Consider the following 13,220-nt stretch of genomic DNA (forward strand, 5'->3'; position numbering starts at 1 on the left):
CCGCAAAAAAATGTAAAAATATTAAATTTGCATAAACTGTCGCATAAATTGCGATTCCCGGGTTCATACAAAAGTAAATTACACCGCTTCGCCGGCCGCGCTTTACCGCTGTCAGAGCAGAAGTAACAACTCTTTTTTTAAACTATAACCAAGAAATGCCAAACTCCATGTTCCAAATTTAATGCTATGTTTTTTTGAGAACGAATCGAAATTCGTGCGGCCGCCGGCCGTCACGTGCAAAGTCACAGATTATGAAATCATGTGGAACGGCCTTTAAACCGACTGTTTCGTACGAAGAAAAAACATTTTCTGAGAGGTTTCGTAAACTATAACCACCAACATATTAAAATTTTTAGCCGCCTTATCTACTAGAAATACAATAAGCCAGAGTGCCCGGCCGGGCGACCGGGTAGTTTTTCTCACTCGCCCGACACCAAATGTTAGTCGCCTCAGGCGACCGGGCGCCGTTAGAGCACAGCCTTGGTACATGTTCATTGTCGTGACTTTAACATCTTCAGTTCCCACAGCCTGCTCCTGTTTGACCTTGTAGCTCAGTTGGTAAAATGGGTAAATGGGTGCTTTAAGTCAATAATGCGAGTCAACATGCCTCACAGGCTTCCAGATTGTGCCTCCCCAGTTGTGCACACTACTTTGGAGTGGTCTAGAGTGCTAAAGAAGACAACCTTTCGGCAATAACAGAACCCTGGGAGTAGAAAATTCGGGCTTCTAATGAACATGGGAAGGTTTAAGAAGTGGTGGTTTTACTAAATATTAATGCAAAGTTAAATAAGAGACTTTCCAACAGAATTCCTTGAGGTCAAGCAATAGACCTCTTTCATAATGGTGGCCAAATAAATTCTTCTTTTTTTTTTTAATGCTAATAAGCCCTACTAACCTCGCTACAACAAGCAAATTTCAAAAGAATATTTGTTTTAAAATGAGGGCAGTAGGTCTAATTAACATAAATACAAAAGAATGTAAAGTTGGTTGCCATTTACGAAAGTGGTCTATTTTGCATCTTTTGTTCCTTACATCTATCAAAAGAAGGAGACAGTTTTTATTCTTACTGCTCTTTGAGTGAGTATAGGACACTAAATACCGTATTTACCCGTGTATAAGTCGACCTTTCATGGCCTCAAAAGAAGCTCCAAAAATCGCCCTCGACTTATACACAGGTCAAAGACTTTGAGCCAAGTTCCAGCTATTAAGTAATGTATTCAAAATTAACATAATAATGTTGTCTTGGGCATAACGAATGCAGTGGACAAAAGCCAACAAAAGGCTTCAAAATGAATGACAAAAGACTTCAAAACGAATGTAAGCAATTCCAGTTGAAAGGAAAAAGGATTTGTCCAACTCTAAATGTTGAAGATACTCACAAGCATAAATATGAAATAGACACTGGAAATTTTCGTTTTCCAAAGGCGGAAAGCTCTAAAAGGCATTTCTGTTTCTTCAAATAAAAACTTGATCGTTCAACGGCTTAGTAACCTGGCACAATACCTCATGTTTGGGTACAAGCATCATCACTTGTGTTGCGTGAAAATACTGGTTGGTAATGAATGTTTTTTATTCTTTTTACAAACCTGGCTGACTTAAATGCTTTTGCAAACTTCGTATTGTTTAGTTAATGAATTTTGTTTTGTTTGTCATTTGAGAAATTATAAGTCAAGGACCAATTAAACCTTGAACATTTTTGCATCGTTCCCAAGTTATTTTCAAAGATTGACTCCTGCTTCCTGTGATGTTGTGCTTATCCTCTACAGCCCTTTATCTTTGAACAACGAAATAGGTTAGTTTGAGGTTTACATGTTCGATTTTCTGAGAACTTTTTCGAAACTCAAGGAAAAAATGCCCGCATATACAACAGATGCTGAACCACAAAACTATTAAGTGCTTGAGGCCCAGATTTTTTTGTGTATCCACATTTCCAGAAATCGAAGAATGCAAGATTAGTGTCCCATGAACATTTAACAAAGAAATTAAGAAATTCCTTTTTTTGCCATCAAAAATGGGGGGTCGACTTATACACGGGTAAATTTGGTAACTCTTATCAAGGCTGCTGCCTATGAAAATTTTTAGTAAAAGTTAGTAACCTGAGTCATTTTTCTACAGCCCAGAATTAATTAATTAATTAAAAGTGAGGATGAATCACCTTGTGATAAGCTAGGTGCCTGTTCGAGCTACTCGTTCAGAGATTTGGTTGCCAACACTCGCAAGTAAGGCACCCCGGGCGACCAGGGCAACTGTTAGGTAGTAGCCTTGATTAGTTTCCTACTAAAAAATTCAAATTTTGCATGTTTTACTCCCAACCAATGTAGCACCAGTCCAGTGTAATGGTAAAAAACCCTGGAAGTTACTGCTTGCAAATTTTCATACTTAAAAGTACTTATAAATGGTGTAGACTTATGAGTATGGTTGCCACTGAGTCAAGCTTACGTATACTTGTGACTCAAGCAAAGCAACCTTGGTTGCTGTTCAGACTTATCAATAAACCAACCTTACCAACTTAATACTTACATCTTTAGTGTTTCGTTCATCGCCAACACCAGTAATAGCGTCCTCGTCTGAAGCGACGTTCTGCTTCTTTGAGGACTGTTCATCATCTAAAATTGTTATGTCATCCTAAAAGACAACCAAAATTTAATATTGGTAAAAGGGCAATCAGTCCACATTATCTTTATCTTAGAACACATATAATGATGGTTCCCAATTGTTTATATTATTCAATCCTTACTACACCTTGCTAAATGACCTTTGATATTTTGTGCTTACAAAAAAAGTGGTCATCATTCAGGAGAAAATAACTTTGATGATGCTGAGGTAGAGATTGCAAGAGTTGCATTAGTAACCACTTTTTGTCACTGACGATATGTTTTCAAATTCACCAAGGAAAAACACGACAATAATTTGTTACCATCAGACATAACACATCTTTGTTATCCACAATTAGCGGAGCCAAGGTAAGTTGTCTGGCAACACCTTCATGTACACGTACACGTAGGTACAGCTGTACAAGGAGAAACACTTTCCAAATAAAAGTTATATGTACTGGTACAACATACTTCATTTTCGTCACCCCTTTTTCTCTTCTTTCCATTTGAAGCAGGTTTAATTACTGATGCTGATTCCTCTGTCCTCCTTTTCTTCACTTGTGGCTTCTCAATGTCACCATCTGTTTTAGATCAATATTAGTAAATTGAGAAGTTTCAAGACACCACAGGAGCATGTTCAACAAAGCACTTCATAATATTGGTTTTCGTCATTAACTTTCTCCAATGGGTGTGATAAAGGCCCTGTCCATACATATCGGGATATTTAAAAAAAGACTTTTCACTCATTTTTGCCTTCAGTCCACACAAATACAGCGTTTTCACATAAAAATAATGATAGAACTTTATTTCCACATGATAATGCTTAAAGCTGAATAGCTTGTGGGGTCGTGCACAAATGAAATCAAATCATATTCGTTTTTGCTGAGTATTATTTAGTATGTTAACTACTTATCTATGTATTTATATCTGATATTTAATATTATTTAATTTATTTATTTGTGTATATAAGTAATTTAACGATTTATATGCATTTTTTTACTTGATTTTTAATTTAATTTTTGTCTCTTCTGAATACAAAAATTGTTTAACAATAATAAAGTAGAGGTAGAAGTAGACAAACAAAAGTTCCTTACATTGTTCCACATTGTATGTTTGGGGTATGTGCCTAAATTTCACAATACAGTTGACTCCCGATAACTCAAACCTTCCAAGGAAATTGAAAAAGGTTCGAGTTATTGGGAGTTCAAGTTATCCAGAGTAAGGAGTTAAGCAATAAGATACAGGCACTGAAGTTACATGCACCCTGAAACAACGAAACCCGAACTGAACTGATACATTTTGTGTAACATTTGCAAAAAAGGACAAATATTACTTGGCTGCTTCAAAATAAATAAAATGTTTTCGACTGAAGTACAGTGTCTGTTTTGATGTCACGTACTGACAGACGAGGTTCGAGTTATCAAGGATAAAAATATATAGAGAATGACCTGAAGGGAGGTATCAAGGGTTTGAGTTACCGTGGGTAAAATCGCAAGAAATTGTATGATGGAAATCCAGGGGAAATTAATTTTGGTTCAAGTTAGTGCGAAGTTTAAGTTAGCAAGGGTTCGAGTTATCAGGAGTCGACTGCAATTTGCTTTTTCCAAGTACATTTTTTGCCATCTTTCCCTAAAACATTCACACATAGAAGCACACCTAATATTTAAGTCTCACTCTCAAATAGAAAACGGTTAAAGGAGACATGGATTAATAAAACAATGAAATGAAAATTCTTAAGAGAATACTGACATGACAAATTTTTACTTTCAAATTCCAGAAAAAAATTAGTTGATGACTCATGTAACTTTCTTGTTTTTGAGTCACCAGAGTTCTGAAAAAAAATGTCTAAAAGGGCTTACAAGGATTTTAATACTTCTTAGGAGAAGTGGAGATAAGAAATAAAAAGATGCCTTTTGAATTTATTTTCAAAGATTATTAGTATTTTGTTTGACATGGGAAAATAGACAGTAAATTAGTTTATCGTCTTGCGTGCGTGTACGAAGTGAAGGTGCGCGGGGAATATTCCAGAGAATTCGAATTGAGAGTCGATCAAGCAAACAGATGTATTAAAATTTCATTTGATGAAAAGGATTAAAATCAGCTTTTCAATCACACCCAATATTTTGCCTTCCTCGGCCCAGGAACCACTGTCCTTGAAAAAACTAACGAAACTTCGGACATTTTTGCGCGAGGAAGTTCGCGATTCTTTCCCAAATCCCGCACGGTTTTACTGGAAGGTCAGAATAGGCGCGATAGCGGGAACTTTCAAATTTACGATGTTCAGGCAAAAAATACCCAACCGATATGGATGAAGAAGCTACTGGCCTAAAATTCTGATGATAACAATCATTGGACAGAAATATTATCACAAATACTAAGGATAGTAGATAAAATAGAGACCCTATTCTAACGAAAAAGCGACTCATGCGATTCCTTGCTGCTCTTTAAGTCCAAAACAGAAACATCTTGCTTAAGAAGCACTTTTCCGTTCCATACAAACCAAATTTCATTAATTAAACAACAGGCTAGATCTCTTTTAACATCTCGGTAAACTAAAGTTAAAAGTTTGAGTTAGTTGTGGAAGATGATAAAGCCATGAACTATAGTTTACTCGCTGCGCATGCAAATGACGGAAATTAGACGATCTTACCATTTGGGCCGTCAGTGGACGCCTGCAATTCCTTCTTCCTACTGCTGCTAGAGGACATTTTCATTCATTCTCCTACAAAATAGCCTATATCTGTACCTTAGAAAGGCTTTCGTGTAAAATAGGAAATAAAAAGTAGGAAGCAAGGAATAATTGAATACCCGGTTCCGAAAGATGGCGAATACGACTCGCGCAGCTGTCTTTGTCGCCGACAGAAACGAGAGCATAGTTCAGAGAAGCAGATATTTGATCATTCTTAGGCATTGCTTTGGGGAACGCTCCAACGATAGTGCCGCTTAAATCAATGGAACTAATGATTTTCAAAACCAAAGCGAAATCAAATATTTTCTTTTGTCTGAGTCGTAATGATCGTAAAGAGGATAAAATAATGACAATTTTCTATAATTTTTGTGGGGATTCGTTGATTCGTTGTTGTTTCTCCTTACTACCACACATGTGACAAAAAGTTTTCTTCTGACAGAGAAATTGTAACTCTTTCATGAAAATGAAATCTGAGATTTGTCACCTGTCATTGAAAAAGGGGGAAAATATCATAAAAATGTTAAGCCATTAGACATCATCCTGAAGTTAAAGGGGTACAGGAGTAATTAAAGAGTATGAATACACCCCTAAAAGTCATCAAAACCAGTGTAAAATTCGACCAAAAATTAAATTCTCCTCAACCATCATTTTAAGGAGTTGCCCCAATGTGCTAATAAAAGGTAGCCCATAATAAGCTTCTTCCCTGTGATTGGCTGACTTATTCTGATTGGCAGATTTTTATTGAACAATGAAAACACTTCTCTTTTGAGCATACCCCCTGACTGTAATTGTTTAAAACAACATAACTTAACTTAACTTGCAGCAATAATATATTTCAAGACTTAATTAATGATAATAATTAGTGTAAATGATGTAATGGATTTTCAATTCTAAAAACAGTTTTCAGTCCCCAATGACTCCATCCTAACATGGGATGTGGTGAAACACAGTCCACACCAGACACACAGCGTGCAATTTTTTCATCTGCTATGCTCAAGTAAATTCTGGAGTTTGCAACTGAAGTAACAGTTGTCATTTTGACTTTGTAACCCCTGTCATAATTTGGCAGGTACAAAACACAAGTCTTACGTCTCCGTTTTTGCAATACCAAAAGAAACCCAAACATTCATTGAAGCTAACCTTATGCCTAATTAGACCTAAAAAATAGTTTTTAGGCCTAAGAATAGCTTAAATGAATGTTTAGGTTTGTTTCTGTATTCTGAGATTTACAAAGTTCATCATTTTACTTCAATTAAATGCCTAATATCACTATTGAAAATGTGAGGGAACAGATACACAGTAGGGTGGAATTTGCATTGTGTTTCAGAGAATATCAAATTCCAACATTCAGAAAATCAGTTAGAAGAGTCATTTTGATCATTCCATGATGAGTTGGAAAAGAAAAATTCCTTTTTCTCCTCTGCTTTCTTCCCGGAGGCTTTCTTACAAACACCAAAGAAACACTGCTTTCATGAAATGGAGGGTTCCTTGATTGGAATACCCCACCTGTCCTGAAATTCCACAGAAGCTCAGACTTTTCTAGACTCTTTCTATGGAATTCCCTTCCCCAAAAGATTTCCAGTTTCTACCCTTTTCCTTTGATGTGGTATTTCACATTGTAGTCCTCTACAGTAATATGTCACTTTGGAATGGTGCAGGAAGAAAAGGACAGTGTCGGGATTGAGAAGACTGCCTGTACTGTGTTTTTTGGTTGTTAAATATAACAGAAAATGGAAATTAATCCTCTCAACTTCCATTTGGTTGTTTTGTTCTTTCACATCTAAAACGTAACATATTAACCCTTTTACCCTGAACTGGCCTGCACTGACAAGTCAAACTGTCTGACATCAAACAGAGTAAAAAGTGTCACTCTTAGGAAAGAAGGGGTTAAGGGCCTTCAGGATTTACAAGTCTGACGTGGAGAAGAATGTCCAAAAAATAGGTTTAGAGTGGTTTTCAATTGAGTGTCGTAAGTAATTATTAGCGAATTGCTTTGGTTTTGCATTACTTCAGTCTGTGATTGGTTCAAAGGTCTCGCGCCATTTTTCCAATCAGAAGTGAAACCAAAACCAATCATGGCTTATGCGTACATATTTTCCAGCACTTTGTGTCGGCTACGTGTAATTACTTTGAGTTTTGATTGGTTTACCGGATTGTCTCTGTCCTTTTTGATTGGCTAAGGTAATTACTTTGGTTTTGGTTTTACGACACTCAATTGAAACTCGCTCTAATGTATAAAACCAATAACTTAATTGCTCTTTGTTTAACCTATTGGCATAGAGGAAAGTTATGAAGTACCCATTATTCTTTTATTTTGGACGAAGTTGCAAAAATAATCACAACTCTACAAAACAACCTTTTAAACATGTACCAGAGAGAAAAGATTAAACTGTTCTGTACAAGATAGAATAACTCCTCATTTCAACTTTCTCTCAAAGTTTCAACTTCAGGATTCGCACACTTTTTCAGACCAAAAATTCAAGGACTTTTCAAGGGCCAAATTTTGAAATTTCAAGGATCTCTTTTTTATCTACGTCAATGAATTTACCCATAGAAATGGTCTGACAGTACAATTCTTCCTCATTTTCCGTAACGTACATGCGTGAAAATAATGTACATTTGTATGACATGACTCGAGTGGCTGATTATTTTCACTTCAGTTTTCAAAGATTAAAAATGCGGGTCAGAAAAAAATTCAAGGACTTTCAAGGACCAGGAATGAAGAGCAGAGATTTTCAAGGATTTTCAAGGCCTTGAAAATGCACTCTCGAAATTGAAAGGTTTTCAAGGGTTTTCAAGACGCGTACGAACCCTGCAACTTTCAGATTTCCCCGATCTGCCTTTATCACAAGTACAATAGTCATTATTATGACACCTAATTTAAAATGAACCACCAAAGACATGACACCTTATAACTTTTGCACTAATTTTATTCATTTTGTAATTCATCAAGATAAAGCTAATGGAAAAAAGTGGTGACATCGGTTTCTTCTTTTCTTTATGTTCCGCTGCCTAACCAGATGATCCAGTGGACAGCAAAGCCAGTGCACCTCCAGCAAGTGCTGTGGACAGCAGGTAGTTTCTGTAAACATCACTTAAGGAATAATATTATAACAGAATCTTTTGTGAATCTAGGGGAGCTGAGAATAGGCTCTTCAATATCCCAATGAGTTTAATGAACAAGACAACTACTGGTACATTTAGAGAATCCATGCAATTACAATGTTATTACAAAGGGAGTACTTTCTCCCTAGTTATGCTAAGACTCCTGTTTTTGCTGGCATTCCATAAACAAGCATAACACGAGGTAGTGGATTTACGTCTAGTGCTCTATTGGTGTGCTATTAACCACTTCTAGGAAGTGTCCATTTCAGTCTAAATGCCAATTACATTCAGGGTTAGGGCTGTTCCTGGGTAACGGTTATTTTGACCATTCATGTTTACTTACAAAAAAGTTTGACGAAAATATCTGTAACAACAACAACAATTATTATTATTATTATTATTGCCTATTTGCCCATATTTCTAGACAAAAGGGAATGTTTCAGTTGAGGAGAAAGGTAAGGAACCTTCTGTGAGGTTCATTGAAATCAGGATGTATCTAAATCAGCTCCATTCCTGGACACATCTTGCTCACTCCAGTCAAACCATAAGAGCATGAATGAAATCTCAAGGTAGCAACTGTCTTCCTAATATCAAACATGAAATCGATTTAATGTTAAATTAATTTCAGGACTGACAACTTGATGGGAAAATTATCTTCAGAAAGAAAAAAATCTCAACCCCAAAACACTTATGATCTTTGAAACACTGAGGAAAAACTGAACGCCGTGAACTTCCACTTATAAGCCAAGAGCTTACAGTACAAAACATCATAAGGAGTATTAACAATTCTTCCATAAGTTGATAAGCCATATATGCTGTACTAAAACTTGTTGATTGACTGTGAATTAAAACCCTATGCACTGTTCAGAAAGAGAACAACAAAGTACATATGTACATGTACCAGGTGAAGTGGTCTATCTTACAGCACAACTTGGAAAAGTAGTCCACAAACATTGTCAATTGTAATAAGGGGAATTACCAACATTAGTAAAGTAAGTTTGGGATAAATGTTAAAAAGGATACGCTGCAGGATTGAATGTTCGTAGAACATAAAATGATGCTATCAGGATCAGAAAAAGGTACAAGGAATTGTTGTAAAAGATGGAAAATGATATAGCTTCTGTTTCAGACACCTTGTTCTTTTTCCACAGAACCCTGCAAAATAAAAGCCAGGCACCCTTATGTATCATAATATGCAGCATATTCACGAAGTAACAAAAAATCAGCATGAACCTTCAGTAAGTCTTTGGCCCTTTATGAGACTTAAACAGCCTTGTAACAATCCCTAACCATGATGGAAATTGCTTTTGTTAAATTCAAATTTGGTTGGATGAATGATTTCTGAATGGATGTATGATTGATTGATTCACTGACCATGGAGAATAAACAAGCAATGCAGTAAACAAATTTACAATAGAATGATAATCACTAAATTAACCCATTGACCCCTGGGAGTGAGACTTCACAGATTATACTCTGTCTAACGCCAGACCATTTAACTCGTTGTCTGGTGGCATCCTAGGGTGTTTGAGGTGTCAATGGGTTAAATAAGTGAGTGAATAAATAAACAAAATGACAAAAATGAAAGAATGATTCAACAGTATTAAATGAGGAAGAACAAAAGGGAGGACAACAAGATGAACCAACAAATAACTGAGTAACGACAAGCAAACCAACTTTTCGTCCTTCTCCTGTCGGGTCAGTTTCTTGTTGGAATCCAGCTCCATACCAACTTCTTTGCTTACTGCATTATCTCTGCGCTGAGCAATCCTGAAAGAATTAGTCAGTTATCACTACTGTTTTGCAAACTTTTTAAGAGATGACAAAGCCTATACCTCCTAAAGAACCAGTGCAAATGATGTAGCTGCCCTAAATTAGGGACTGCAAGTCTACAAGGATTGATAAACAATCTATTCACTTTCATAATGTAACAATAATCATTACATTATGAAAGTGAAGAGATTGTTTTGTTTTGGCAAATAATGTTTGACTTGCTAGTTCAGTGACCTTCCTATCATTTATTGATAATAACATTGTAATTAAAGTAGTAATTAGTAGCAAAAGTTTTTAATAGAAAGCAGCCAAACTTGTCATAATAAATGAAAAATAATTATTATTCACTGTTACAGTGTACCTGTTACCTCAAATATTAGAAACATAATTATTTGCTTGCCTTCATCTGCACAGTAACACCATAAACAGTATACCAATATTATTTTAGAACAACTGACTGGAACTGGGATTTAAACATTTCTATTTATGAACTTGGAGGAGGTGTAGCTTAGTTGGTTAGTGTGTGGCTTTTGGAGCAAGAGGTCCCCAGTTCGATTCTTGGTGACTTCAACGTCTATTTCGACGATCCGTGAAGCTATGGCTTCAAATACACATAAACAGGAGTACTGACAGAGGGATGGGGCAAAGGGTGCACCATTGGCTTCCATTCATGCCAGCCAAGTAGCTGAAGGAACTACCGATCTTAAATAAAGTGACTTTACTTTCTTGTGTGTCCTTTTCCAACAAGGGGAGTGGGCAGGGATACAAGGGTTATTGACAAAACCTTACCCCAACCCCCCCTCCATTGCAGTCATTTTTGAAACACAACATCCCTGTGAGTTACACTTTATACATAATTGACTGAGGTGGATGTTTACCAACAACTAATATACACCTGTAAGGTGTTATCAACATTTCTGAAGATTTTTAACACAATTCTTACTTTATGTCCCTGCAACTACTTTTCTTCAAACATACCATGCTAAATTTAAGGGCACTAGATCACAGAGAAACCTCTGGATAGTAGAACTGAGAGAATTCTTGGGGAACAAGTTACAATAAGTCACTGCAACAAATAATGAGTTTATTTCTGTCTTATACTTGTTTGTTTGTTTGTTTTTTCATTAAACAAATCACACCTTTTTACTTTTTCTGCGTTTCATGATAGCCTTACAAATGTGCCTTGCCTTGCCATTTATAAATCCCAAATTATATCATCGTTATCAACACCATTTCCTTTATTTACACACAATAAAAGTAAAGGAAAATGGTTGACTGGTCAGGTAAAATTCAAGATGAAGGTTCAAGTAATAAAGAACATGCAACTCCAAGACTAATCTTCAGGAAAATATTCCAACTGAGAAAAATAATGAGAATTTAAAATGGGATAAAACGCCTAAGTACTGTTGCTTTCAATCATAAAAACCCAATTATGAATTCGTGCGCAAGCAATCTATGTATGATTACAAAATACTAAGCAATACGAAACACAATATTCTGCCCAATCAAACAAGGTCAAGGGATGATCTGATGTCCGACGTACAATGGTGTTTTAATAATTAAGCTGCAACAATATGAATCGCACTTACTTGTGTTTCAGTTGAAATTTGACGTTCTTGTAGGCAAATGCTACGAGCCACGTACTGATTAACGTCATAACAACGAACATGATGCCAGAAGAATAAAGATCCATTTGGTGGATCCTCCAAAAGAGCCCTAAAAACAAGTATTCCGTGATCAAACAATTGATATGCATCAAAACAAGACAAAGAACGCATGTGAAGGCAGCATACCACAGACATGCCAGATCGATAAACTTACATAGAGGAATTGCTGAGACAAAGAAGGCGTTAGCATAAAATAAGGCAGATGATTTAGTGGAGAGAGTTCTGCTGAAGTTTTGTAGCAAAAGCTCGTCCTCTTTACTGAATTTCTTGCCGACCGCCATTTTGAATGAGTTGGCACGGAAAAGAAAGAATAGATGCGTGGGACGGGGAACTAAAGCAACGTAGTTCATTTCCAGTCTACCCAATTCACCTCTGCTGCGGGTAATTCTTTGTGCAGTCTTAGGGCGCTTTCGATTGACGTATTCCAGAATAGGAATACATGGAACAGAAGTTAGAGATCCTTCGTGTTTGCGGAAATTCATATTAAAATTGTTCAAGATCTGCTAAAATGCTATTTTAAACAAATTTTTATTATCCTTGCTGATTCGAAACGCGCCAAACATACCGTTTTAATCATCACTCCACGTATTCTTATTCCGGAATAGGGTCAATCGAACGCGCCCTTAAAAATATGGTGTGTGCCAGTGTGTGCCACTGTACCTCTTCCGATAGGTAAGCTTTATTTAAAAGAGAACCACTTCCCTAAATAACACAAGGAATGCGTAAATAATTGCGTTAGGAAACAAGCGGAATGTCGATGTAGACAATTAAAAGATGATGAATAAATGAGAGTTCTAATCACACACGATGAATACTTAGGAGCTCAGAGAAAAAAATAGAATATTGATAATCTAAATAATAATATTAAAGATGATAGTTATAATAATAAACAAAGAGTAAGAGCCGAATCCTTAAGGTCAGAGGAATAACCACGAAAAAAAAGAAGGAAAGGGAGGGTCACTAGTGGACGCCGACAGAAAGTTGGTTTAAAGATTTGGTTTTATCAACGGAGTTGATAATGTGAATTGGCCACCGTACAGAGATTCTAAAAGCTGACGTTTCGAGCGTTGGCCCTTCGTCAGAGCGAATCGAGGAATCATGGGTTACGTGTAGTTTTTATAGTAGAGTAGGAGCTAAGCTATTGGTGGTAACATGGCAACGGGAAAAATAGGAATATATTAGTTAATGAAAAGCCAGAGTTTTGAAGCAAGCAACCGTGGACAATTTTCCTGTCGGTGTACGTTGGATCAGTGGCTTGATCTGATCGGCGTAATTACAAGTTGAGACACTAAATATTTTAAGCAAGAGCCGAAACAACGTAGATTTGATTTTAGTGGTGTACTATATTTCGGCTGCCCAAACCAGCCTTCTTCAGGTACATTGAGAGTTTAC

At 36.5% G+C, this 13,220-nt stretch overlaps 2 protein-coding genes across 8 annotated transcripts in view; both read right to left on the minus strand.

Annotated features, from left to right (window-relative positions):
* LOC138052178 (chromodomain-helicase-DNA-binding protein 4-like) overlaps positions 1–5,431 on the minus strand; it is a 58,234-nt gene extending 52,803 nt beyond the window's left edge. For all 7 annotated transcript variants that reach the window (XM_068898557.1, XM_068898558.1, XM_068898556.1 and 4 more), the window contains exons 1-3: positions 5,245–5,431; positions 3,066–3,175; positions 2,521–2,625 (exon numbers count right to left, since the gene is read on the minus strand). In XM_068898557.1, the coding sequence (XP_068754658.1) occupies positions 2,521–2,625; positions 3,066–3,175; positions 5,245–5,308 (279 nt within the window). In that variant the 5' untranslated portion in view covers positions 5,309–5,431. The remainder of the gene's footprint in view (positions 1–2,520; positions 2,626–3,065; positions 3,176–5,244) is intronic.
* A 2,761-nt stretch (positions 5,432–8,192) lies between these two features.
* On the minus strand, positions 8,193–12,147 carry LOC138052161 (translocon-associated protein subunit gamma-like). The gene is made up of 5 exons (XM_068898537.1): positions 11,983–12,147; positions 11,751–11,877; positions 10,066–10,158; positions 9,412–9,543; positions 8,193–8,365 (listed from the first exon to the last, which is right to left on the minus strand). The coding sequence occupies exons 1-5, from the start codon at positions 12,107–12,109 to the stop codon at positions 8,296–8,298; spliced, it is 549 nt and encodes a 182-aa protein (XP_068754638.1). The 5' UTR covers positions 12,110–12,147; the 3' UTR covers positions 8,193–8,295.
* Between the last annotated feature and the right edge of the window lie 1,073 nt (positions 12,148–13,220).

This window comes from Montipora capricornis, chromosome 6 (assembly GCF_036669925.1).
Source record: "Montipora capricornis isolate CH-2021 chromosome 6, ASM3666992v2, whole genome shotgun sequence".
NCBI lineage: Eukaryota > Metazoa > Cnidaria > Anthozoa > Scleractinia > Acroporidae > Montipora > Montipora capricornis.

Bases quoted from the DNA above. Each gene is read 5' to 3' on its own strand.
- LOC138052161 (XM_068898537.1), bottom strand. From the start codon at position 12,109: ATGGCGGTCGGCAAGAAATTCAGTAAAGAGGACGAGCTTTTGCTACAA. The intron at 11,878-11,982 runs GTAAGTTTATCG...ACTTGTTTTTAG, and splicing joins TGTCTCAGCAATTCCTCTAT to GGCTCTTTTGGAGGATCCAC. The intron at 8,366-9,411 runs GTATCCTTTTTA...TGATGTTTACAG, and splicing joins CGAACATTCAATCCTGCAGC to AAACTACCTGCTGTCCACAG.